This window comes from Balaenoptera borealis (genome assembly GCF_965194805.1).
Source record: "Balaenoptera borealis genome assembly, chromosome: 18".
In the NCBI taxonomy this organism is placed as follows: domain Eukaryota; kingdom Metazoa; phylum Chordata; class Mammalia; order Artiodactyla; family Balaenopteridae; genus Balaenoptera; species Balaenoptera borealis.
Window position 1 is genome coordinate 20,157,910 of NC_138877.1, and position 26,673 is coordinate 20,184,582.

General features: G+C 35.2%; 1 protein-coding gene and 1 long non-coding RNA gene across 7 annotated transcripts in view; one reads left to right on the plus strand and one right to left on the minus strand.

Moving 5' to 3' along the window:
• RB1 (RB transcriptional corepressor 1) overlaps positions 1–26,673 on the minus strand; it is a 142,076-nt gene that overhangs the window by 59,931 nt on the left and 55,472 nt on the right. For all 6 annotated transcript variants that reach the window (XM_082365318.1, XM_082365317.1, XM_082365320.1 and 3 more), the window contains exons 13-17: positions 23,223–23,339; positions 21,879–21,935; positions 21,767–21,798; positions 21,611–21,687; positions 20,366–20,562 (exon numbers count right to left, since the gene is read on the minus strand). In XM_082365318.1, coding sequence (XP_082221444.1) covers positions 20,366–20,562; positions 21,611–21,687; positions 21,767–21,798; positions 21,879–21,935; positions 23,223–23,339 — 480 coding nt within the window. The remainder of the gene's footprint in view (positions 1–20,365; positions 20,563–21,610; positions 21,688–21,766; positions 21,799–21,878; positions 21,936–23,222; positions 23,340–26,673) is intronic.
• On the plus strand, positions 24–16,443 carry LOC309615726. Its single transcript, XR_014237024.1, has 2 exons — positions 24–6,608; positions 7,786–16,443. It is a non-coding gene; the product is annotated as an uncharacterized lncRNA (long non-coding RNA).

Consider the following 26,673-nt stretch of genomic DNA (forward strand, 5'->3'; position numbering starts at 1 on the left):
CGCCACCAGGGAAGCCCTATAAATCTTAATTATAGAATTGGTATTTAAAGAATCAGTCACTCATTTGAGGAACATAAAATAGAAAATTGAACATCAGCAAATTTCATATACCCAACTGAGAAACATTTAATTTATGACTGGTATGCAGCTAGCAAGAATCTGAAGCAACTGCAATTTTGGACCTCTGATGAATGAGGTACCTGGTCTTTTGTCAATGTATTAAGTTACTATCGCCTTGCAGAATCTTAACTATCTCCCAACACCCAAACTTTTTAATGCCTGCATGCCAAATCCAACCGCAGATGTCACAAATGAGGGAAGATGTGACCTGGGTGCTCTTAGTTGTGAATGAACTTTTATATATAAGATTTTATAAATAGTGCTTCCTAGTGGATGAATCTTAAGGTAATCCTAAGGGAAATTGTTTTTAAAAAGCTCTTTTGAGCTATCCTGAAAACCAAATCATCCATTTATAACATGACTTCTAAGAAATAAATTCCAAATTAAAAAGAACAAATGGACAAATTTAAGGACACAGAATATATTTAAATCAACCAGATTATTTAATGATCCACAATATTTCTTAAACAGCAGCATTTTCCAGAGATCAACATATACACTGTCCTAAAAATCACTAATTCTCAAATTTCTATTTTATCTCTTTCTTCATCTTTTTTTCTTGATGTCTGCTACCCATTTTTTGACAGTCAATTTTATAAAAGTACAAAGAATATCAATTAAACAGGGCAACAGACAGGGATAATTAAAGAGTATGAAATTAACTCCAGGCAAACTTTTTTAGCAAGTCTTTCCCCTTCCTCCATCTCTCAAAGAGATTTATTCCAGGGACTTCCCTGGTGGTGCAGTGGTTGAGAATCTGCCTGCCAATGCAGGGGACACGGGTTCGAGCCCTGACCCAGGAAGATCCCACGTGCCGCGGAGCAACTAAGCCCGTGCACCACAACTACTGAGCCTGCGCTCTAGAGCCCGCGAGAAACAACTACTGAGACCATGAGCCACAACTACTGAAGCCCATGCGCCTAGAGTCCGTGCTCTGCAATGAGAAGCCACTGCAATGAGAAGCCCACGCACCGCAACGAAGAGTAGCCCCTACTCACCACAACTAGAGAAAGCCTGTGGGCAGCAACAAAGACCCAAGACAGACAAAAATAAATAAATAAATAAACAAATTTATTAAAAAAAAAAAAAAAAGATTTATTCCAGTAACTCCTTAAAAGGGTACAATATTACCAGTGCTAGAAGCAGTGGCTAAAACAGAATTCAAGATACAGGACCGCAGAAGTAGAGATAATTCATGAATTTAATAATCAGTTTTCAAACTCAAAACTTGCTTTACTCATATAGATTCAACCAATCAGATACCTTTTGAAAATAATTAAAGTTAAATAAATATTTATGGCCAACAGGAACATGAAAAGATGTTCAACATCATTAATTATTAGGGAAATGCAAATCAAAACCACAATATCACTTCACACCTGTCAGAATGACTATTCTCAAACTGTGCTAACGAGGATGTGAAGAAAAGGGAACCCTCCTACAGTGCTGGTGGAAATGTAAATTGGTTTAGCAACTATGGAAAACAGTACGGAGATTCCTCAAAAAATTAAGAATAGAACTACTATATGATCTAGCTGTTCCCCTTGTGAGTATTTATCTGAAGAATACAAAAACACTCGTTTGAAAAGATACATACACCCCTATGGTCACTGTACCATTATTTACAATAGCCAAGATATGGAAACCACCTAAAAGCCCATCAGTGGATTAATGGATAAAGAATTTGTTATATATTTGTTTGAATAAATGGTACTCAGCCATAAAAAAAAAAGTCTTGCCATTTGCGACAACATGGATGGATCTAGGAGATATTATGCTAAGTGAAATAAGTCAGATGGAGAAAGATAAATACCAAATGATTTTACTCATGTGGAATCTAAGAAAACAAAACAAATGAACAAACAAAACAAAAACAGACTTATAGATACAGAGAACAGATTGGTGATTACTAGAGAGAAAGGGCTAAGGGGTGGGTGAATTGGGTGAAGGGGATTTACTGTATGGTGATCAATGGTCACTAGATTTTTGGTGATGATCTTTTTGTAGTGTATCCAGCTGTCAAATTACAATGCTGTACATGTGAAATTTATATAATATTATATACCAATTTTACCTAAATAAAAATAGGAATACCTACAAAAAAAAAAAAAGAATGAGAAACAAATATGTGTTTTTACAGCAAAGTTATAGTTATTAGCCATAGGGTGAATGTGCTGAGTTCCATTATCTTCCTATCAAAATGAATTCTGGTAAATTCATAATTTAAAACTGAAAGAGTCTGGAGGTCATCTGATACAACTACTTCACCTTAGGTAGAAGAAACTGAAGAACTAAAAGGCTAAGTAACTTCATAAGGTCACATACAAGTTAAGGTAGAGCCAGGTAAGAATCTGGTTTTTCTGACTTGTCTATTCCTTTAATGGTGGTAAGGGGAGTAGCACATGCAAAGGCCCTGCTGGAGAGAACGTGGTACATTGAAAGGATTAAACCAAATCCAAAGTGACTGAAGATCTAGGGCTGAGATCTTACATAGGCCATGATATAGCCATGTTAAGATCTGAGGAGATGTGGGAAGCCCTGAAGAATTTCAAGTAGAAGGAGAGACATGATTACATTTGCATTTCAAAAAATCCCATCCCTCTGATTATAAGGTAGAGATGCATTTGTCTTCAGCAAAAAGAGAAGAACAATCACAATAAGAGCTATATTTATTCAATTGAAATTTAAAGAGATCCTCTTATCCTTTATTTTGATTATATCCTTTCCCCCTTATTAAAATGGACTTTCTTTTTGAAACGATGGAGATGACGGATGGGAAGAATATTTTAATGTTGTTACTTGGCAAAATTAAGTGAGCAGCCCTGTGGAGAAACTGATACATTCATACACTGCTGGTGGGAAACAAAATGGTACAACTCTAATGGATGGGAATCTGGCAATACCTAACATACACACGCACACACACACACTTACCCTTTGACCCAGCATTTCCACTTCTAGGTATTTACCCTGAAGACACACTTTCAATAATATAAAAATACATATGTACAAGGTGCAGCACTATTTGAAACTGCAAAACATTGGAAACTCCCTAGATGTCCAAGCATAGAAAATTGGTTGAATAAATTACTGCACATGTACACAATGTAGTACTATGCAGCTTTAATAAGGAATTAAAAAGAGCTCTATGAACTGATATGGAGGAGTAATTTCCAGAAAGTGTTGTTAAATGAAAAAAGTAAAGTGTAAAAGAGTACATATAGTATGCTACCTTTTTTGTAAGAAAAAGGCAAAATAAGAAAGCATACATATATCTGCTTGTTTTACAAAAAGAAACACAAGAAACCAAAAAAAAAAAAAAATAAGGAACGGGATGGGAAACAGTGTAGAAGAGATATGGAAGGTTATGACACTTATCTATGTGTAAGATTTGGGGAAGCATGTTAATGTTATACATCAGGAATCAGAAAACCTTTTCTTCAAGGGTTACACGTAAATATTTTAGGCCTGCAGGCTACACAATCCTGCTGCAACTTCTCGTCTCTGCATCACAGTGCAAGAGCAGCCACAGACAACAGAAATGAGCGAGCATGGCTGCGCTCCAATAAGACTGTACGTGCAAAGTCGAGTGGCTGGCCTGTGGGCTGTGTGTGCCACCTCCTGTGCTACAGTCAGAAAACTAAAGATAACACAGATGGGAGAGAAAGAGAAAATACCTAGAACTCCTTCTCTATTAGTGCCTGGCACATAACAGGTCTCTGCAATTCACTGCTGAATGAATAAACCTTAAAGTTCTATTAAAAGATGGACTGGAGTTCTAGTCAGGGCTTTGCTACAAACTAGTATAACTATGTTGACCCCTTCATCTCATCTAAGAGGTTTGGACTAGATAACATGTAAGGTCCATGCCATGCCTCACATACTGTTTCTCATTCTAGTTAGTTAAGACGTCCATCCATTCCTTCCTTTTAATAACCACTATCACCACTGTTCCCATGTAACACTGGGACTACTGCGGTTACTCCCTCACTCAGCCTGCTTTCTAGTTTCTTCCCTCAACCCATCCAGGACAGATCAACCAGATTCACCTATTAAATCACCACTTTATGCTGTTCACTTACTGTCCAATTTTAAAAGGTGTCAGATTCTCCATTGACTGAGAGGAAAAATTCAGCTTTAAAGTACAAGATTGTCCAAAATATGGCCCTGACCTACTCAATTTTCTGGTTTCTGTCTTCCAAACATGATTCTTCCACTGCAGGTTGGTCCCCTACTTGTCCTGTATTTATAACTCTCACTTTCTTGACTCTAGATATTTAGACACATGACACAGTACTCCTTCCTCCCCCACCCCAGTCTGCCCCCTTCTCTGATGAAACCCTTTCCATCCTACAAGGCCCAGTTCAACTCCTAAAGAAAACCTTTGATAATGAAGATTTTTTATTGTCTTTATCACTTATTTGGTATCTTTTTTTCTTACTGCCTTTGTTAGCTATCTTTTTACATGGGCTATGTCTTATTTTCCTAACTAGACACCTCAAGCTCCTTGAGGAAAGGGATTATGTTTTGTACTTTGTATTTTCCATAGCACATAACATAAGATTAAAATAGAGGGATCAGAGATTGAAAGGAAGGGGCTTAGAGTTAAGAACAAATTAGATGTTACTTGCCTGCCAGACTGAAGATTCATTTTTAATAACCAATATTTACCTACACAGTACCTACTCTGTATTTATCAATGTCGTTCTAATAAATGTCGCATACGTACCCACACACAAAAATGCAAAGAAACTTTTATTTCACCAAACCTATAGTTCATTCAATTCTTCAAAAACCCAAAAAAAAAAAGGCAAATTTTCCTTTGTCAATAGTACTCTGATACAAGAATTCAACTCCTGCAGTTATCACCGTAACTCTTATTACTCGATTTATGAATCTTAAACTGTATCTGTTGAATCCCCACCATTTAAATGAGGTTATACAGTTGTTAAAAGAAACTATGTCGGGCTTCCCTGGTGGCGCAGTGGTTGGGAATCTGCCTGCCAATGCAGGGGACGCGAGTTCGAGCCCTGGTCTGGGAAGATCCCACATGCCGCGGAGCAACTAGGCCCGTGAGCCACAACTACTGAGCCTGAGCGTCTGGAGCCTGTGCTCCGCAACAAGAGAGGCCGCGATAGTTAGAGGCCCACGCACCGCGATGAAGAGTGGCCCCCACTCGCCGCAACTGGAGAAAGCCCTCACACAGAAACGAAGACCCAACACAGCCAAAAATAAAAATAATAAATAAATAATAAATAAAAAATTTTAAAACAAAAACCAAAAAAAAAAAAGAAACTATGTCTTGAAGACATTTTTCATGGAATTATCTGACTTCTCTTTTGGAATCACTATTTTGTAGGCCTGCTGCATCCTAGGATTTTTCCAGTTTTTTCCTCTCTGCACTCTTGTGACAGATTCACTCTTTCTTAGGTCTCATGATTTCTCCCTTCTAGGATTTCTTTTTTTTTTTTTTTTAATTTGCTCAAGCATATTCTCTAGTAATTTTATTTTAAAATGGATGGTTAAGAGATGAACTTTCTAAGTCCTTGCATGTCTGAAAACTGTTTCACTTTACCCTCACATTTGACGTGTAGGTCAGCTACAGAATTCTAGGTTATCAAACATCCAGTATTCCTGATAAGAGCTGCAATGCTGATCTGGATCTTATTCTACTGTAAATAATTTACTTCTTCTCTCTAGAAGCTTTTTATAATTTTCTCATTGCCTATGGAATTCTGAATTCTCACCAAGATGTATCCATATTTATTCATCCTGCTTGGTACTATGAGCCCTTTCCATCGGATGCCTCCCATCTCTGACTGGCTTAGAAACTTTTTTTCCATTAATTTTCTTTTTTTTTTTTGGCTGCGTTGGGTCTTCGTTGCCGCACGCAGGTTTTCTCTAGTTCAGGCGAGCATGGGCTACTCTTTGTTGCGGTGCGCGGGCTTCTCACTGCAGTGGCTTCTTTCCCTGTGGAGCACGGGCTCTAGGCAGGCGGGCTTCAGTAGTTGCAGCATGTGGGCTCGGTAGTTGTGGCTCACGGGCTCTAGAGCACAGGCTCAGTTGTGGTGCACGGGCTTAGTTGCTCCGTGGCATGTGGGATCTTCCCGGTCCAGGGCTCGAACCCGTGTCCCCTGCACTGGCAGGCAGGTTCTTAACCACTGCGCCACCAGGGAAGTCCCTCTTCCATTAACTTTTAAAAAATTATTATTTTGTGTCCTCCATTTTCTCTGGTCTTTCTTTTAGAGATGAATAGATAGATACTGAACTGAGGTACCCCAAAATACCAAAATAAGGGGACTATACCCTAGCAGCACGGTAGTTTTACGTATTTTCCTTTTAGGCAGAATCACCTTTCTATTTCTTTTTTTTTCTTCAGGTCTATTGTAGAAGTCTGGATTCACCAAAATTTCTGCTCTGCTTCTCTTGCAGGCACCAGCAGGAGACCACAGCCCTGTATGTGTACACGGAAGCTGGGATAGGACCAGGCATGCATCTATATAATTTGTGCACTACACGAAAGCACGGGGCTTCACTGTAAACTCTGCATAGCAAGCCAGGGGTGGTTGCGTCCAGAGGGGCATCTTTTTCTAATTCACTAGTACAGAGGGAGGCGGTTCATTTTCCTGATCCTTATAAGCCGGCATGGCCTGAGGTGGGGGATTGGTCCAGATGTTTCATGGACCAGTGGTTCTCAAAATGTGGTGGCTAGACCAGCATTAGCATCACCTGGAAACATGTTAGAAATACAAATTCTTGGACCCTATCCTAGAACCTTTGAGGTTAGGCCCAGGAACCTGCAATCTGTCTTTTAACAAGCCCTCCAGCCTTTTGATACATGCAAAAAGTTTGAGAGCCAGTGGCAGACAGCACTTTAGAAAAACTCTCCTGATTACTGCCACACTCTCTGTACCTTCTATCAATACTTTGAACTTAGAGGCTAAGACTCCCACTTCCACTGTGGGAGTCTTCGCCTACTGTATTCAGTAGTTTTCTCTACTTCGTTGTAGCCATCAAACAGACACCTCTTACTTTTTATCCTCAAAACTGAATTAACCCCTAAACTTCCCACTTCATAGTCTTGGTACTGCTGGAATTCACTGCCATGTGGTTTTTTTCCCTTTTCTGTCACTTCTGTAGGGTTTTGGGGGAGAAAGGAGGTAAAAATGTGTGGTCATTTTGCTATTTTAAACCAGAGATAGTCTTGTTTTTAAAAGCAATTACACAGTCATAGTTACACAAGAAAAAGTTATACTACTTAAACCCTTTCATTGTTGCTAATAAATAACATGCAAAGGGCTTTTTCATCAAAACAAAACAAATCCTTGTATTATGAACGATATAATCTTCAATTTAATTTTCTTTAAAAAATGATAATTTTCCAACTGTTTAATCAATTACTAATTGTTAGCTCATATTTTAATAGGGCATAAAAATCTATGAATCATTTTATTATAATTCTTTATTTTAAAATAAAGAAATGTATTTAATTACATGAGTTTAAAATATTTACACTGGACTAAAATTTAGGCTTTTCAGGAAAAAGGATTTTATGTATAGTACTTGATGAAAACAGAAGCAGCTTATTTATTTAAATAAAAATGAATATTACTTAAAACATAGAACTAAAAAAATTACACCTTTTGGGCTTCCCTGGTGGCGCAGTGGTTGAGAATCTGCCTGCCAATGCAAGAGACACGGGTTCGAGCCCTGGTCTGGGAAGATCCCACATGCCACGGAGCAACTAGGCCCATGAGCCACAACTACTGAGCCTGCGCGTCTGGAGCCTGTGCTCCGCAACAAGAGGGGCGGCGATAGTGAGAGTCCCGCGCACCGCGATGAAGAGTGGCCCCCGCTTGCCGCAACTAGAGAAAGCCCTCTCACAGAAACGAAGACCCAACACAGCCAAAAATAAATAATAAATAAATAATAAATAAAAATTTAAAAAAAAATTACATCTTTTGGTTTATATGTCACATATGTAATTTTTGCTGATGGCCAAAATAACTGATTTCAAAATTGTTGTGGAAAAATTGTTATACTTTGTGTTGTGGTCTCATGAGACTTCTTTAGACTGAAACACACATAATATAATCTTAGCTACTTAAGAGAAGGAAAAAATATGGACATGTGCTAAAAAATAAAAAAGGCCATGTATAAATAGTTTGTCTACAAGACATTACAGAGTTGTTCCTAGAGAAATAATTAAAAAGATCAGGGATATCATTTTTGCATTATTATGGTAACTTTTACCCATCTCCATCTACTCAGGCTATTCATTCTTCATTTGAAACTGAACTGTGAAAAGGTTTATGTTCAGACAACCCTGTTTGAATACGTGAGTTAGGTCCTGGTCTAAAAGTACACAGTATTAAAAGTGTCCAGTATGCCTATTACAAAGATAATGCAAAAGCTTATATTTTCAAGAACAAGTTTATATTTTCAGGAGTTCAGTACTGGATTAGGGAATCCTATGTTCATTTTTGTTTATTACTCATGTATTAGTAAAAGATAAGTCATTTTACTTTACCTCTCTCATTTTAATGTTTAAGAGAAAAAAATCAAAATGGTAAAACTTAAGTTATAAAAACTAGCATTACTTAATCTATAAATAAAACTTTTAGACTATTAAATTATCTTAAAACATGGAAAGGGTAAGTATAATGACCAGATAGTAATAAAAATAATACTTTTTATTACTTTATTAATGAGGATAAAAATGACCAGATATTAAATTCCAAAAAGGAAATGAAACAAAAGATAGCAAGATAGACTTACGTTAGTCTCTGAGAATTCTTAGAGTATAATCAAAATCTAAAAGACAAATGTTAGCCTTTGAGAATTCTTAAAGAGTATAATCAAAATCTAAGAGAAATTATCTGTTATAATTTAATGGAGGCAAGAAACAATGAAACTGAGCAAGAACAATAAAAAGTTTTTTTGAAAGAGTGAGACACAAATACAGCTGTTTCCTATTCTAAGTTTTTTTAAATCATGTTCTAAATTTAGCACGTACAGGAAGACACCAAAAATACTTTTGATATTTGGGTATTTCTGACAATAACAGAAAATACTAAGAACCAATATGTAAATTAATAAAACCACAAATGCAAAGGTCACTCACATGCATTTTAAAACAGACTAGGTTGTGACAGTTTAGTTTTAAAAACATGACCTAAATATCTGGAAAAGATAAATGCCAAAAAGTTGGATCTATTTTATAATTAAAGGTAACTGAACTTAGATGGTTTAAGAACAATTGCCCTACAGTGGTTCTAAAATTTTACTAAACTCACCATTAATAACAGCCTCTGATTTGGCTGGAGGAATTCAGAAAAGACATTAAATAGAATCGAGATCTCATAAGATACTTCTACTTTTTGTTTCTTGCACATCTAGATTCCAGAGTCCTTCCTCACTATTACAGTCAGGATATGATATGATACCAGTTTAGAGACTGAAAATTCTCAGACTATATTCAGGTAATTTTCTAACATCATGACCTTGTACAAGATACTCTCTGACCAAGAGTACAAGTGCTTCCATTTCCACAGGTTAAGTACAGAGGATATTTCCAAGCTATTCTTCTACAACTGCTATCTCCCTTCTTGTCTGTACTTGAATAATGAACACCGCCCTCAGGGTAATTACTGACTTGATTCATAACTAAAGCACCATAACAAATTCCAACTGCAGTATAACAGAGAACACTGCCCACATTTAACAATGCTGGAATTCAGTTACACCTCTTTCTCCCTGAACTTACTCCATTTTGAGAAGGCAGTGAGGGAGGGGGAGGTGCCTCGGGAGAAGAGAAGAGTTCTACATACTTGTAGTAAGCCGGGATAAACAGATCCAATACTGTTTAACTGTGTTCTCAGTTCTCTGTTCTTAGGAAATCACTGTATAGTAAAGACAATAAACTGAAGGAAACTAACAATTAATTGCGATGTTTCTAAAATGTACCATTCTCATAAATGTCCATTTATTCCTCACAACAACTCTGATAAGTATTATCATGCCCATTTTACAGATGAGAAAATCTGAGATACAGAGGTATAACTTGCTCAGAATCACACCAAAGCAAGTTACCTGGCATCTTTGAATGAACCTCAGCTTTTACTATCTGTAAAACAGGAACAGCAATGTTTATCTTCTGTGAAGATTAAATGAGATACAGTGACGCCAAAGCCCAGACTCCTTCTGCTACTGCACAGTGACACAAACACAGATAAAACATGAATAAAGAAACTAATCACGATAGTGCATATACCCAGCAGTAAACTAATACACACCGTGAGGCAGCATAGAGGTTACGAGCACAGTCTCTGGAACCAGATAGTCTGAGTTAAAATTCTAGCTCTGCTATCAACTTAGTTTTGTGGGTAAGGGAAACAGTCTCAATTTCTCTGTACCTCAGTTTTTTCATCTATGAAGTGGTGATCTCCTTCACAGAGTTGTGCGAAATAAATGAGTTAACACATTTCAGCACTTTTAATAGTGCCTATATCAGCATACATGCAAAAATGTTATTATGACTTCTACACTGAAATGTAATGTGCATAAGTGAGGGTCATTTTGATGCAGCTCTGTATGATGATCAGGAAAGATTCCAAAGACGTAAGCTAGTGATGAGCTTTTTACAAGCACTGCTTTCTAAAGCAAGTTTCTATGAGCTACCTAAGGGACATTTCTGAATTTGAGATTTTTTTTTTTATATCCCTGAATTTCTTTAGTCCCTTGTGCCAATTCATGAACAAGGAGAATGTATAGTATGGACAACGGGGGAGGGGGAAGGGAGACATGAACAGACAAGTCATGAATACTTCACTGTGTCCTCCACAGTGAACTCTAGCAATTTCTCATGTGTGTCAGAGTGTTCTAAAGAAAAAAGGAGACAAGTACATAGAGAAAAGAATAGACTGAGGGGTCAAACACAGGGTTCAAGACAAGATGGCACTTGAGCAAAGGTTTAGATATGGAAACGATTTTATGCTTAAAACCATAAACAGACCTGGATCAAGAACGCAGGCTCACGTAAACATTCAATACAGGAGAAGACATGCAATAATTTATAACAGTTATCTATCTCAGTTTCTTTGGGTTTTCTGTTTGTTGTTTTTTAACATATGAGGAACAACATAAAAAACCATTTAATGCCTCATTGATTCTTCAATGGCTTAATTATGAAGAAGAAAGAGAGTTATTTTATTAAATTGAGCTTAGAGTCTTAGAGCTTTATAAAGCAACCATCTATTCACATTTTAGTGGATAATTATTCATATGAACTAAGTAAGTTACTATCCTTATTTTTGTACTTTTTCTGCATATCTATATTTTTTTATTTCTCTCTAGACTACTTCACTGGAGAACACAAGGTCACTATTAAAAATTTTATTTCTAAGATATTGTCTTCCTTTATTTTCCCTTCTTGGGCTTTACATTTTTTCATTCTTATAGAAGACTTTAGGCATACCTGGAATCTTTCATTAAAAACTCAGAAAAAACTCAGTTTTAAAATTTCAGTCTATGAAAAGGGACCTGGTTTTGCATTTTACCTCATTCTCACCCTTCCCTTAAATCTCCTTGAAGGTTGATTCAAATATCTAATTTTATCAACCCTAAACTATCATGGATTCTAAAAATACTTATATTATTATATTAAAATCTCATTCTAAGAGTTACCTAAACGAACATATAGACACAGCAGTAACTCCTTTTAAAATATAGTTTGCTCTTTTTGTAAAGTCTTCTAATCTTTTCTTCCTGAGGGATCCAGTAGATCAACAGTGAGAGTGCACTACACAAAGGAGCTGGTCAACAAAGGGTAGTACCTTCCCCCCTTCCTATTACTGACTAGCTCTAGGGCAAAACACTCACCTTGTTACTCAAGATAAAAAATGTATTATACATATTTTCACTTAGAATAAAATTTTATACTGTCTCATATGCTTGACTACATGTTATAGTGGTAATAAAAACAGTGTGAATGAATAAACAGAAAAAATGTGGTACAATGAGAGGGGTACTTTACTCGACCAACGTGGAATTTGGAATCTAACCAATCTGGGTTCAAATGCCAAGTGTGTGACCTTAGACAAATTGCTTAACCTTCCTGAGCCTGTTTCCACTTTTGTAAAATGAAAATAGTATTAGTGATGTCACAGATTATTATGAGAATTAAATTAGACAAATACTTTTGGTGCACAGCACATTGCAACCGGTCAAGGAGTATTAGCTGCCTTCCATCCATTGCTAATTAGCTGCCAGGTGGGACACAAATATTCTGTGTTTCTCTTTCCTCATACGGGAAATTAGATTCATGGCTACACCTACCTTGTGGATTTAGTGTAAAGAACCAACAGAGTATTTCATTTTAAAGCCCAGTAATGTAAGGTCATCTAGAATCTGGCTCTTCTAAAGAGTGGCCCGTGGGTTAGCAACGTCAGAACCATCTGGGGGCCTGTGAGAAATGCTGAACTGCAAGCCCCGCCCTAGAACCACTTGATAAGAAAGTATATTTTAGTAAGATCTCCATGGATATTAAAGTTTGAAAACTACTACTAAGAAAATAACCCTCAGCCTGGAAGTAAGAAAAGGACTTTATCAATATCATTGTGCCAAAAATCCAAAAGGACAAAGGGCATCGACAATAGTGCATATTGATTTAATTAGCTTAGGAGAGCAAGTTAGAGGCAACAGGCATCATGGTCTGGTAGAACTTGAAATAGTGAGAAATACAGAATAATTCACAAGGAAAGGGAGGGGAAAGGAAGAAAAAACTAAAACACTAGGTAAAGAGCACAGTATTTTCCATAGGCAAATGAGGAGTCTAGCCCATGAATAATATATTAATGTTTATAATGATGTCCCTGGCTCAAAAAGAAAACGTAAAATTACTTTAAATATGCTCTTTCCAAGACGAGAGCATGTATTCTATTTCAAGATTATTTCCCTCAAAAAAGTTGTGTGTGTCTACACACACACACATACACATACATTTTACTTTCAACTAGCACATAAAATTATCTGGTACATTCACTTTTGTATAATATCTCATTTATCAAGAGAGCTAGCTCTCCACTTTTCACAAGGCTAAAAACTCTAACTTTTAAGACTAAATTACTAGTCTTAAACCAGTACTCATCTACCATTGCCAATGCTGGGCCAGAATTCTCCCCCAGTGTACCTCATGCTAGGCTTTCCTGCTTGTGCCCACATTTCCACAGCTGTTGTTAAGTCTTTTCCCATCCACATATGATTGATCACTTCCTCCTTTGACCCTCATGGTTTATCTTACTTCACAGTATATTACAGTGAGTTACTTTTCTACTAAGTTCCAAGCCTCTTTAAGGATAGGGGCTATTTTCCATGTCCTTAGATACCTCACAGGAGAAAGTATAATTCCTTTAAAATATCTGATGTACAAATATCAGGTATGGCCCAAAGAGAATTGAAAAAAACTGAGCTAAAGGAGAATACGGAAATGAGACCTCTGTGTTACCTTTTTTTGAAAAATATTTCTTCAAAATGTTATAAATTGTGAAGCAATCTAAAAGAATATGGATCCACCTTCAGTAGTGGCAAATAATTCTCAACACTTAAACAGTTTTGTAGACTTATAAAATATTTGAGCTAGAAATATTCAAATCTTTTGGTCTGTCTCAATTTACAAAGCAACAAACTAAGACAAAGACATTAACTTGTACATGAAAGAGCTAGGCCCTAATGCCAGGTCTTCTGATTCCACATCCCACATTAGGCCATACTCACTCTCACTAGATAAATGTGGTTTGCTCAAGAGATGAAAGAACTCTCTGCACACAGTAAGTGTCTGAGGAATAGTGGAAGGCTAGCAAGGTAAGGCAGGGCCAGATTATCACAACCAGAGTAAAGAGGCTACATTTTTCTACATGGGAATGCAGAGCTACTGTAGGTTCCTGAACAGGAGTATGGCATGAATAAGCATTTAGGAATATTAACTTAGCACCAAAGTATAAAATAGAGGGTAGTGCCTAAGATGGGAGACCAAGCAGGAGTCTATAATAATATGTTAAACGTAAGAACGTGATGATCTGATCTAGGGAAATGTAAACGAAAATAGATCTTTAACATAGTAATGAAATAAATATAAAAGACATGGTAAAGTTTTCTGGGTTTTGGTTTCTGTTTTTTTCATTACAAGACTATATCTAACTATAGAGAAAAAGAAGGAAAAAATGCTCAGTATTCAAGCCTGGATGACTTGAAAAGTAATATAAAAATATAGATATTGGGAAGCAAAGTTGTATTTAGAACAAAATAAAATAATTTCAGTTTTGAAAGGTAAAGTCAAATCTCCTAAATCACTTGAGAAGCTACTAGTTAGTTATGGGAATTAAGGGCAAGAAATTAGGAACATGTTGGGTCAGAGTGAGAAAGGTTAAAGCCTTAGTGATATTTTCAGAAAGAATCAGACTTTTTCAAAATAAATGTTCTCTTGCTGGCAAAGAGATAAATATATGGATTTTTTAAAAAAATAACTCATGAGGCGCTTTTAAAAACCCAACATAAAACATTTTTCATTATAGTAGCATGGCTGCTATATAAATATAGTATATGGTATCATATTACTTCACCATCCTTACCCATATTTTTAAAAACTGTTAAATATGGCTTAATCATTATCTTACATTTCATTCACCTTCCTGAGACATAGTTCTCAGTAAAATATAACTTTTGAAAAAAATAATGTCTAATGGTAAATACTAAAACCATTGTGCAAAGTGCACCAGAGGTTAATGATCTACCATCCAAATATACAACAGATATCCTTTCTGGCTTTTTCAGAGCCACAGGCTTTTCTCCCTTTTGTGTTCATTTCCTGTCAAGTCTGACATTTCAAAGAATACCAAAGAAGCTTAAAAATTTGTTTACAAGTTTGTCATCAAATCAGGACTCTAAAAATACAAGCTATTCATTACAACTGTACTGACATGTAAAACTGGCCTTCATTTAAATTTTGGAAGAATAATAAAATGGAAAGAGTTTTAATCTTTTCTTTGGTAAAAGTACTCTGGCCAAACATTTGTGCAACTGAATGAAGAAACCTGCTAATGTTTAGTGACTACAAAAAAAACAGTATGACAAAATCCAATTTAATGAGTCAGCTATATTTGACAACATTTAAAGGAGGCTCAGTTTTCTTGTGACTTACTAAAATTAAATACAACAGTTAATTACTAGTATTTCTATGCTTTCCATATAGTAAGTACCACTCCGAAACAATATTATTCAGAAGATATGATGCATTCAATACAGGAAAATAGAAATGATACCCTAAATATTCTTTAAGTATACATATTTAAAAATACTTTATCAATCACTAAATACTATACATAACTCTTTCAGCTGTGATGAAGGAACAGAGACCAGATTTGTCTCAACTACAAAATCGAACAACATAAATGAAATAATAGTTTTCAGACAATGAACAACAAACAGTATAGGACAGTAATCTCTGAGAGAAAGAAAGCACATGGTAAGCCCCACCTTTGCCTGGAGACAGTTCCCAGGCTACAACACAGGGAGGAGAAACTGAAAGAGATCCCACTGGTCTGCCTGGTTGGAGAAAACAGAGTTGAGAATTCAAGAATGCTAAGGCAGCTAAAATTAGCAGGACAGAATAGCAGAGCAGAGAGTTACACAGAAAGGAGAGAGCTGCAAAGAGAGAGCTCCAGGAGTCTGCAGAGGGGTACTCTCAAGTTTTCACCCTAGTACTGATCAGTGCATGAAAACTACCCAAAGCCAGAAAAAGAACCATTCCAGGAGTTGACATAGGGCCAAGAAGAGTTTTGATTTCCACCAGCCAGGGTGGAAAAACCTTGTATTATATGGGACATCAGGTAGAGTACTCAGAAGGGGACTGCCTCAACAGTGGGGAAAAATTAGTCATAGATTAAAGACTGCCCTGGCTTTGTCTATAAACAACAAAAAAGCCTTTAAAGGATCAAACTGTTTCCAAGTAACTAAACTGAGTCCCAAAACACAGCTCGAGAATAGTGAAAGGAATATAAAAATATCCAGGACCCAGTAAGGTAAAATTTACAATGTCTGGTGTCCAATAAGAAGTCATCAAGCAGGCAAAAAAAAAAAAAAAAAAACCAGAAAAACATGACCCTTAAAAGGAGAAGTATCAGTTAACAGAAACAGTCCTAAAAAGACACAGATGTTAGAATTAGTAAACGGGAACTTTAAAACAATTATTATAACTATATTCCATATGTTTAAGAAGGTAAAGGAAAGCACAAACATGTTAAAGAGAGATATGGAAGATTTAGAAAAGGATTCAAGTCAAACTTCTAGAGATGAAAAATATAGTACCTAAGATTAAAAATATAGTAGATGGAATTAATAGCAAATTAGACATTTTAGCAGAAAAAAATGAATGAACTTGAAGACATAGCTATAGAAACTATTTCAAACGAAACAGAAACAAAAACATCTGGAACCAAAAAAAAAAAAAAAAAAGAAGGACAGAGCATCATGATGTGAGCTGTGGGACAACTTCAAGTGACCTAATACATGTGTGACTGGAATCCCTGAGGGAAGGGGTGGGAGGAGTCAACAAAAACATTTTAAGAAAATAATGGCCCCAAATGTCCAGATTTGATGAAACCTATAAGCTCACCTTTCAAAGCAGAACTCCAAACAAGAGAAACATGAAGAAAACTAAACCAAGGCACACCATAATCAAATTGCCTAAAACCAGTGATAAAGAGCTGCTGTGTAAGAAGCACAACTACTCTAAAACCAAAATGCTATAAGATGCATAGTTTCTCATATGAGAAGCCCAGAAGGATGAGATGAGGAGGGAAAAAGAAAGAAAGGAAGGGAGAGGTGAGCACATACCAAGAAGCAGCAAGGTTCCAGACTTGCGAGTTAAGAAGCATCTTGGAAGTGGATCCCGCCTCAGACACCAGCTGATACGACATGGTCAGGGATGAACTGCCCAGTCAAGCTCTTCCCAAATCCCTGACCCACAGAATCATGAGCAAAATAAAATGATTGTTTTAGGCCACTAATGTGTCATCCAGCAATAGATAACACTTCTAATGGCTCTTTTCTGTCAACATTTAATCCTTCCTTTCCCATCTTAAAAACTAATCTTCCCTCCACCTCACATACCTCCAGCTATGCGTTTACTTCCCTTCTCAGACAAGACTGATGAAAGCTATCTATAATGACTGTCTCCACTTTATCTCTCACTCACATCTCATCCAAATTCCACTGCAATCTACTCCTGCCCCCACCACCGCTTGTAACAGTCCTCGCTACCTTCACCAGTGGCTTCCTTGTTGCGGAAACTAATGAACACTCTTCAGTTCTTACTGACTGCTCCTGCAGTATCTGAAACAGCAAGCACTCACTCAGACCTTTTAGTACCCTCTCTCTGAGAGAGAGAGTATGACACCACTTCTGATACTCCTCCTGTCTCTGAGGAGGAATATCAGATTCCTCAATCTCTTTTATAGGCTTCTCTTTTCTGTCTATCCCTTAAATGTTGAAGCTCCTCAGGATTCTATCTTTAATATTACCAGATGCATAGGTCCCCTACAAAAGGTTTTTATTTGAGGAATTAGCATAATGAGATTTGTTCTGCATTTATGAAAAAATTTCTCTGGTGGCTGTGAGAGAAATAGTATTAAGGCAGCAAGAGATGTGGGGAGATCAACAGGAAAAGTCCACAGTCGCCCACAAAAAAAGACCATTTAGAGAATAAAGTACCTGGTCTACTTCGGTTTACAAAGATTTTACTGAAAAGATCGGATACAGTTTGAATATACTGAAAGTAAAATATCCAAATCTCACCTCATCATCTGCTGGCATTATAAACTGCTTAGCAGGTTTAAGAGGTCTAAACATCTGGAAGTCATTCAATCTAACGCTTAGGTATGGTTTATTTTAAACCACCTCTAATCCTCCAAATTTCCAGAGAACAAGATTTCACTAGGTTTTTCAATAGATTGTTTAGCATTTTACATTCATATATTGCCTGTTAATCTCTCTGGGGTCAAAAGAAACAGAAGTGTGCTTATTCCTTCTTAAAGTTATTCTGTTCTTGATTTATTATTTCTCAAGATTGTGAAATAAAGATAATGAACCCTTTTCCCATGCAACCATTAAAAATACAATGATGTTCTTTCTTTCATTAAATTATCAACAGGTAAAAGTAAGTAATATATCACTTGATGTTTCCCTAGGTAAACAACACTGAATATGTTCTTATAAATCACTACAGTTTAATGAGAGACTCTTATTATAATACAGAATCAAAAAACCATGAAAGTTTACTCTGATTCTTGATCTGGATTTTGATATCATGGGTGTGTTCAATTGCTCTGATTCTTGATCTATTGTATATGTTGGTAATGTGGGTATATTTAATTTGTAAAAAATCCTTTGAACTAAAACTTGTGATATATACTTTTCTGTATATATGTTATACTTCAATAAAGAAAAAAATCCTAAAGCCTGTGAAAGCTCAAATAGATCTATAGTATGTCTCTTCTCTAAAATGTCAATTATTCTTACAGGAAAAATTCACATATTGTGTTTGTGTAGGATGACTTATCTTCACAGTTACCCACTACCACTCCATTCTTTATAATTAAAACAGTAGTATGTGTTGATTTTTTAAAAATCCAAACATTAAAAATCATCTCCTAGAAATACCACACTTAGAATTTAAATTCAGACGCTTATTATGACTTCCACATCATCCTATTATTAAAAAATTATACCCTTTTCCAGACTTTGTGCATGTCACTTTTTCTCCAAAAATTCTCAAAAATAAAGGAATATTGTTTTGAATCCTAGAACACCAGTAACTGAACTAAACAGGCTTGAGCACAAGCAGTTGTTAAACCATACATTTCTACTATTTCCTCCACAATTTTCAGAGCCCATGTCTTTTCTATATTCTCACAATGTCTATCTCAATGCAAGGCATACAGCAGATGTGTACTGATGGAAATAAAAGTAGTTCTCTAAAAGAAATGAGAATAGTCAGTTTCAGATGATACAGTGATGTCTTGATTTCAATTTCCAGGAAGAGAGGGCACAACAGCCTCTGAAAAGTACTCTATCTGCTTGTTTCATTTATTGATCTACTTATTTATTTTTGCTACTTTCATTTAACCCCCGGATTCTGAGAGTTTTCTCCTAACCACTCCTTTTCTTCTACAGTGGAAGCTCCTGTATAAAGGTGTTACCCAATTCAATCTTAGCAATACAATGTCTTTCTATCAACTTCCCATACTTCTCTCCTTTTCTATCCACTCTGTCTATACAGCAATACAAGAAAAGCACTAAGAAACAAGTTACTCTTAGCCATTACATTTTTAAAATATCAAAAAAGTAAAACTTGGTTTACATGTACAGATTAGGATTCTAATATAACTAAAGTCTTAATTTTTCTATTGCCATTTCTATATACTGATAAAAATGAAAAGATATATGCTTAGCATGCAACAGTTTCAGAAGAAACCAACTCTATATTAATCTACAAACCTGATGATTAACAAAGTATTACCCAACTATGAAGATTTAAAGAGCATAACAGAAGAACTTCATATAAATATTTTACTATTACTACATAGGAAATGTCACCTTTACTAAAATAAAGCCTTATCAATAGCTTATATGCTATAAATAGACTACCTATAGACTACCTATGCTATAAATAGACTACTACCTATTCTGTAGGTAGTCTATTTGTGCTCTTATAATGTTATAAACAATAACTATAGTTGTGTAGATTTTTGGATTACCTTTAACAATGGGACAAAAAAAAACAGGTTAAATTGAACTAAAAATCTGTATTTTTAAATCATCTCAATAACATAATCTCAATTTTTTTCATCATTTTGTTGAAATTTTAACAGCAGACATTTAAATTTTCATATATGACACCTCTATTTTAAATAAAGTTCCCAGATACTTTAAAGAATTCTGCTTTGTTTTGAAGTGCCAAGCTTTAAGAAAAGCTATTCATAAATAAATCCCTATATCAGACAGTCTGGGGAGCTCAAAGAAAACTCCATTCTAATATTCCACTTACTTCTTGGGCTATACACTGAAACATCATTATTCATTAAATTGCATATTTGTTCTTGAGGTAAATGTTAACAAATACCTCTCACTAACAGATAACTGTTATCCATATGCATATGAGTATCTTTAACTATTTTAGCTAGTTACTTACTGAGAGCCATGCAAGGGATTCCATGATTCGATGTTCACATCGTTCTAAATGTTTAATCATTTCTCTGGTCAAGTTGGCTTCTGCTTTGATAAAACTTTCAATCACTTTGTAAAAATCAAAAGCTTTTAAATTAAGTACATTCAGAATCCAAGGGAAGGACAAATCTGTTCCAGTATCCAGATTCTGAGATGTACTTCCTAAAAATGAAAGAAAAACATAACTTAGGTATGAAATGTTAAGCCTTGAATGACGTATTTTTCGGTTTGAAGGTTTTATCAAACAAAAAATTAAAACACAGTAGAAAGTCTAAACAAAAATTTTTATTTAGAACAGAATTTTTTATTCTGGGGTCCACAGACTCCAAGGAAATAGGCTTCCAAAGTCTGAGTGTATGTGCATATATGTCTTTCCTGGATAGAAGGCTCACAGCTTATATCAAATTTTCAAAGGTTTAAACACCCTAAACTTGTATCCGGGACACGTTTAACATCTAACCAGCAATGCATTAGCATATCCATGTTAGCTGTCTCATTAATCCTTGATTAAGAGAGGAAGTGATTCTTTAAGATTTTGATAATTTGATTGGTTAGAAAATATGTTTTAATTATGTATTTCTTGGTTATAAATCAGGATTCACAGTTGTCCATATTTGTTTACTAATTTAAGTTTCTCTTTTATTATATATTTGTATCCTTAGATTAATTTTCTTCTTTTGTTTTTTGCAAACAAAACTTTTTTTTGACATTTGCAACATTATTTGCAAAATAATACATGTTTAAAATTATATTTTAAAGAAAACCACTATTGGTGGCCTCTGTTCTGTTTATCTGGTGGATTCTAGCTCCAACCTTTAGTCTCATAACCACAGAATATATATGTAGCAGTGCTTCCATATCAGTGGAAGCCGCTCAATAGTACTCCTCAGGCATTTTACAGTCTCATAAGTCTTTGAAGGGGTTTCAATAGGTACATTTCCTGGATTCAGGATAGCCCAGAATAGGGGTCTAGTGAAACTATTCCCAAGATGACATGAAATAATTCAGGTTAATAAAACCACTTTATGGTGACCACATTACGGTAACCAATTACATTCTTCAGTATATACTGATCTAAAATATGCATTTCTTCTCCTTAACTCCTTAACTTCTCCATTCCCCCCACCACAAAAACCCATACCACACATTAGGTAAGTTTTTTTTAACTTTAAATTGAACTGAAATGTTTATTTACTAAAATTCAACTTACTGCTATATGTAGCCATTACAACCTCAAGAGCGCATGCCAGCAAAGACATATGAAAGATGTTGTCATTCAGGAGTTTGCTAAAGGAAAAAAAAGAATGATTTTGTAACATTTCCTTTTGAAAAAAGAAGAGATTGTTTTACTAAAACAAAAATTTACCTAAAATTTTGAATGGATAATCGTTCTTCTTCCTAAAACAGATTAAAAAAAAATTAACTGAAGCCTTGTGTCAGCATTAAATTTTTTTTCTATTATGTTCTTTTTAACTTACTGATTTAAGCATGGATTCCATTACTCGGTAATACAATCGGACTCCAAGTTTGTATCGCTACAAAGAAAGAAAAAAAATTAGATCCCACTATTTTAAAAAACCATAACAATTACTAATTTTTTAAAAGTTTTCTCTTGAGACACATTCCTGACCCTTCTTAGGAATATGGCTACCAAGAGATCACAAAAGCTTGCTTGTCTAAAACTCAAGATTTAAGTATAAAATGACGGTTTTAACATTCCTGATAAATTTTCAAGAGGAGGGGTCCAGTATTTGGTTTTCTATCATTCCACTTCAGTCTACATCATTCAACAGATATACGTGTACTAAGAATATATTACGTACCTGGTACTATTTTAACCATTTTACATACTAATGTAATACTTCTTGTGACCTAGAACACATATTTTCAAGATAGCTCTCCAGGATTAAGAGAATAGTCTCTTTCCATAAAACTGGTCAAAGGCAAAAATCAGACCTACCTGATCTTATAAGCAAAAAGTTATCAAATAACTAGTTTTCATTAGTCCAAAGAACAGTCAAATTATAGATAAATAAACACACACACACACACACACACACACACACACACACACACACCCAAATCCTTCATTCCAAATTATGAGTACAAATTTCATATATAACCAAAAAGAACTTTTAAATATAATGGTTTAAAACACAGATGGAATCAAAATATAACCTCACTACACCAAAATAAATGTGTATAGTAGATTACAGTTTTCAAATATATTTTATATATTACCTCATTAATGCCACAGAGCAAAGCAGAGCAAATATAGAAACCTGAATCTCAAGAGAAGTTAGATGACAGCTCATATATGATAGAGCCAGATATAAACCCAGGGCTCTGATCCAGAGCCCACTGGCTTACCAAATATTAGTTTTAGATTTTCTGAAATAATAATAGCAATAGTAAAAACAACATCATTTAATAATATCACTGATAAATGGCATGTATAATATGATTCCATTTGTATAAGTATATGCATACATGAATATTCATATATGTAAAAGTTAAAGAATATACACCAAAAACTTAATGTTAGCAAGATTTTGATTTTTTTCTTACTGTATTTTTTAAATTTTCTACAATTCTTCTAAAATTTTCTGCATGTTTACTTTTGGTTTCTGTAATGAAGTGAGGGGAGCTGTCCCATAAAGCTTTCCATAAGTAGCAGCATACACAAGCAGCTGGGATATGGTATCTGCCAATATTTTATACTATTGGACAGATACTATTACAGCATTTATACAATTGGGACAGATGTTGCATTAGAAATTATTTACTATATAGTGGCACTAATCAAAATGAACTCAAGTTACCTGTGATCCAATTTCCATACATCCCTGTCCCACAGCTTTAGCAAATTTCTCTTTAAAGATGCACCCAATATCCTTCACTCTTTTCAGGATACTTTCCTTTGGATTCACTGTGCAATTCTTTAAGAAGGAAAAACATAAATTAACATTGAGAATACTGTTTAATCAGAGAATTAACATTTTCTGTTCTATAGTACATGACTTATCACTCTCAATTGTTTATACTGTGGAAACACTTCCACAATAAACTAGGTAAATACAACTACTGAAAATATGAGGAACATAAAGGATTCCATTCTGGGATAACAGTGACCAAAAAATACTAGAGTACAACTAAAAAACTCTATTATCTAAATTTTCTGCTGGCAAGTTAGAGAAGAACAGATTTGTTAGCCCTTTCCATTATCCATCAAAAACAGCCTCACAGATATTACAATTGATACCACAGAAATACAAATGATCATAAGAGACTACTATGAACAATTGAATGCCAACAAACTGGACAACCTTGAAGAAATGGATAAATTCCTAGAAACATACAACCTTCCAAGGTTGAATCATAAGGAATAGAAAATCTGAAAAGACTAATTACTAGTAAGAAGAATGAATAGGTAATCAAAAACCTCCCAATAAACAGAAGCCCAGGACCAGATGGTTTCACTGGTGAATTCTACCAAACATTCAAAGAAGAATTACTACCAATCCTTCTCAAACTATTCCAAAAAACAGAAGATGAGGGAACACTCCCAAACTCATTTTATGAGGCCAGCATTATCCTGATACCAAAACAAGGACACCACAAGGAAAGTAAATTATAGGCCAATATCCCTCCTGAATACAAATGCAAAAATCCTTAACAAAATATCAGCAAACCAAATTCAAGAATACATTAAAAGGATCTTATACCATGATCTAGTGGGATTTATCCTAGTGATGGTTCCATATCTGCAAATCAATCAATGATATGCCATATTAACAAAATAAAAGATTAAAATTATGTGATCATCTCAGTAGATGCAGAAAAAGCATTTGACAAAATTCAACATCGATTTATGATAAAGACTCTTAACAAAGTGAGTATGGAGGGAATGTACCTCAACATAATAAAGGCCATACATGACAAGCCCACAGCTAACATCATACTCAACAGTGAAAAGCTGAAAGCTTTTCCTCTAAGGTCAAGAACAACACAAGGATGCCCACTCTTGCCACTTTTATTCCACATAGTACTGGAAGTCTTAGAGCAGTTAGGCAAGAAAAAGAAATAAAAGGTATCCAAATTGGAAAGGAGGTAAAACTATCATTATTTTCAGACGACATGATATTATATATAGAAAACCTTAGAGACTCCACAAAAAAACTGTTAGAACTAATAAAAAAAATCAGTAAAGTTGCAGGATACAAAATCAACATACAGAAATCAGTTGTATTTCTATACACTAATAACAAACTATCCGAAAGAGAAATTAAGAAAACAATCGCATGTACAGTTGTATCCAAAATAAATCTAGGAATAAACCTAACCAAGAAGGTGAAAGTTCTGTACAATGAAAACTTAAGACCCGAATGAAAGAAACGTTAAAAGACACACATAAATGCAAAGCTATTGCATGCTCATGGAGTGGAAGAATTAATATTGTTAAAATGCCCATACTACCCAAAGCAATATACAAATTCAATAAACTTCTTGTCAAAATTCCAAGGTATTTACACAGAAATAGAACAAACAATTCAATACTGTGTGCAGAACCACAAAAGACCCCAGATAGCCAAAGCAATCCTGAGAAAGAAGAACAAAGCTGGAGGCATCAAACTACAAGCTACAGTAATCAAAAAGCTACAGTAATCAAAACAGTGTGTTACTGATATAAAAACAGAGATCAATGGAACAGAATAGACAGCCCAAAAATAAACCCATGTACGTGATCAATTAATTTACCACAAAAGAGCCAAGAATATACAGTAAGAAAAGGACAGTCTCTTCAATAAATGTGTTGGTAAAACCGGAAAGCCAGTTTCAAAAAAATGAAATTATACCACTGTCTTACACCACACACAAAAATTAACTCAAAATGGATTAAAGACTTGAACATAAGACCTGAAACCATGAAACTCTTAGGAGAAAACATGGGTGGTAAGCTCCTTGTCATTAGTCTTGGAGATGGTATTTTGGAATTGACTCCAGAAGAAAAGGCAGCAAAAGCAAAATAAACAAGTGGGACTATTTCAAACCAAAATGCTTCTGCACAGTGAAGGAAACTATCAACAAAAAGAAAAGGCCACCTACTGGATAGGAGAAGATATTTGCAAACGATATATCTGATAAAGGGTTAATATCCAAACATACAAAGAACTCATACAACTCAACACCAAAAAAACAACTAGCTGATTAAAAAAATGGGCAGAAGAACTGAATACACATCTTTCCAAAGAAGACATACAGATGGCCAGCAGTCACATGAGATGCTCAACATCACTAATCATCAGAGAAATGCAAATCAAAACCATAATGAGGTATCACCTCACGTCTGTCTAATGGCTATTATCAAAAAGAGAACAAATAACAAGTGTTGGCGAGGGTGTGGAGAAAAGGGAACCCTCGTGTGCTGTTGGTGGGAATGTAAATTGGTGCAGCCACTGTGGAAAACAGTTTGAAGGCTCATCAAAAAATTAAAACCAGAACTACCATACAATCCAGCAATTCCACTTCTGGGTATTTATCCAAAGAAAATGAAAACACTTAATTTGAAAAGATATGCACCCCTATGTTCATTGTAGCATTATTTACAATAGCCAAGAATAGAAGCAACCTAGGTGCCCACTGATAGATGAATAGATAAAGATGTGGTATATATACACAATGGAATATTATTTGGCCATAAAGAAAAAACAAATTTTGCCATTTGTGACAACAAGAATGGACCCAGAGAGTATTATGCTAAGTGAAGTAGATCAGACAAAGAAAGCAAATACTGTATGATTTCACTTATATGTGAAATCTAAAAAAAAAAAAACAAATGAACAAACACAACAAAATAGAAACAGAGTCATAGAGATAGAGAACAAACAGGTGGTTGCCAGAAGGGAGGGATGTGGGGAAAGAGAGAAACAGATGAGAGAGATTAAGGGGTACCAACTTCTAGTTACAAAATAAATGAGTCACAGCTATGAAATGTACAGTATAGGGAATACAGTCAATAATTATATAATATCTCTGTACAGAGATAAATGGTAACTAGACTTACCGTGGTGATCATTTTGAGATGTACAGAAATATGGAATCACTATACTGTGCACCAGAAACTAACCCAGTGTTGTAGGTCAATTATACTTCAAAAAGAAACAAACAAACTCATAGAACAAAGATCAAATTTGTAGTTCTAGAGGCGGGGATGGGGTAGGGGATGGGGGAACTGAATGAAGGCAGTCAAAAGGTACAAACTTCCATTTATAA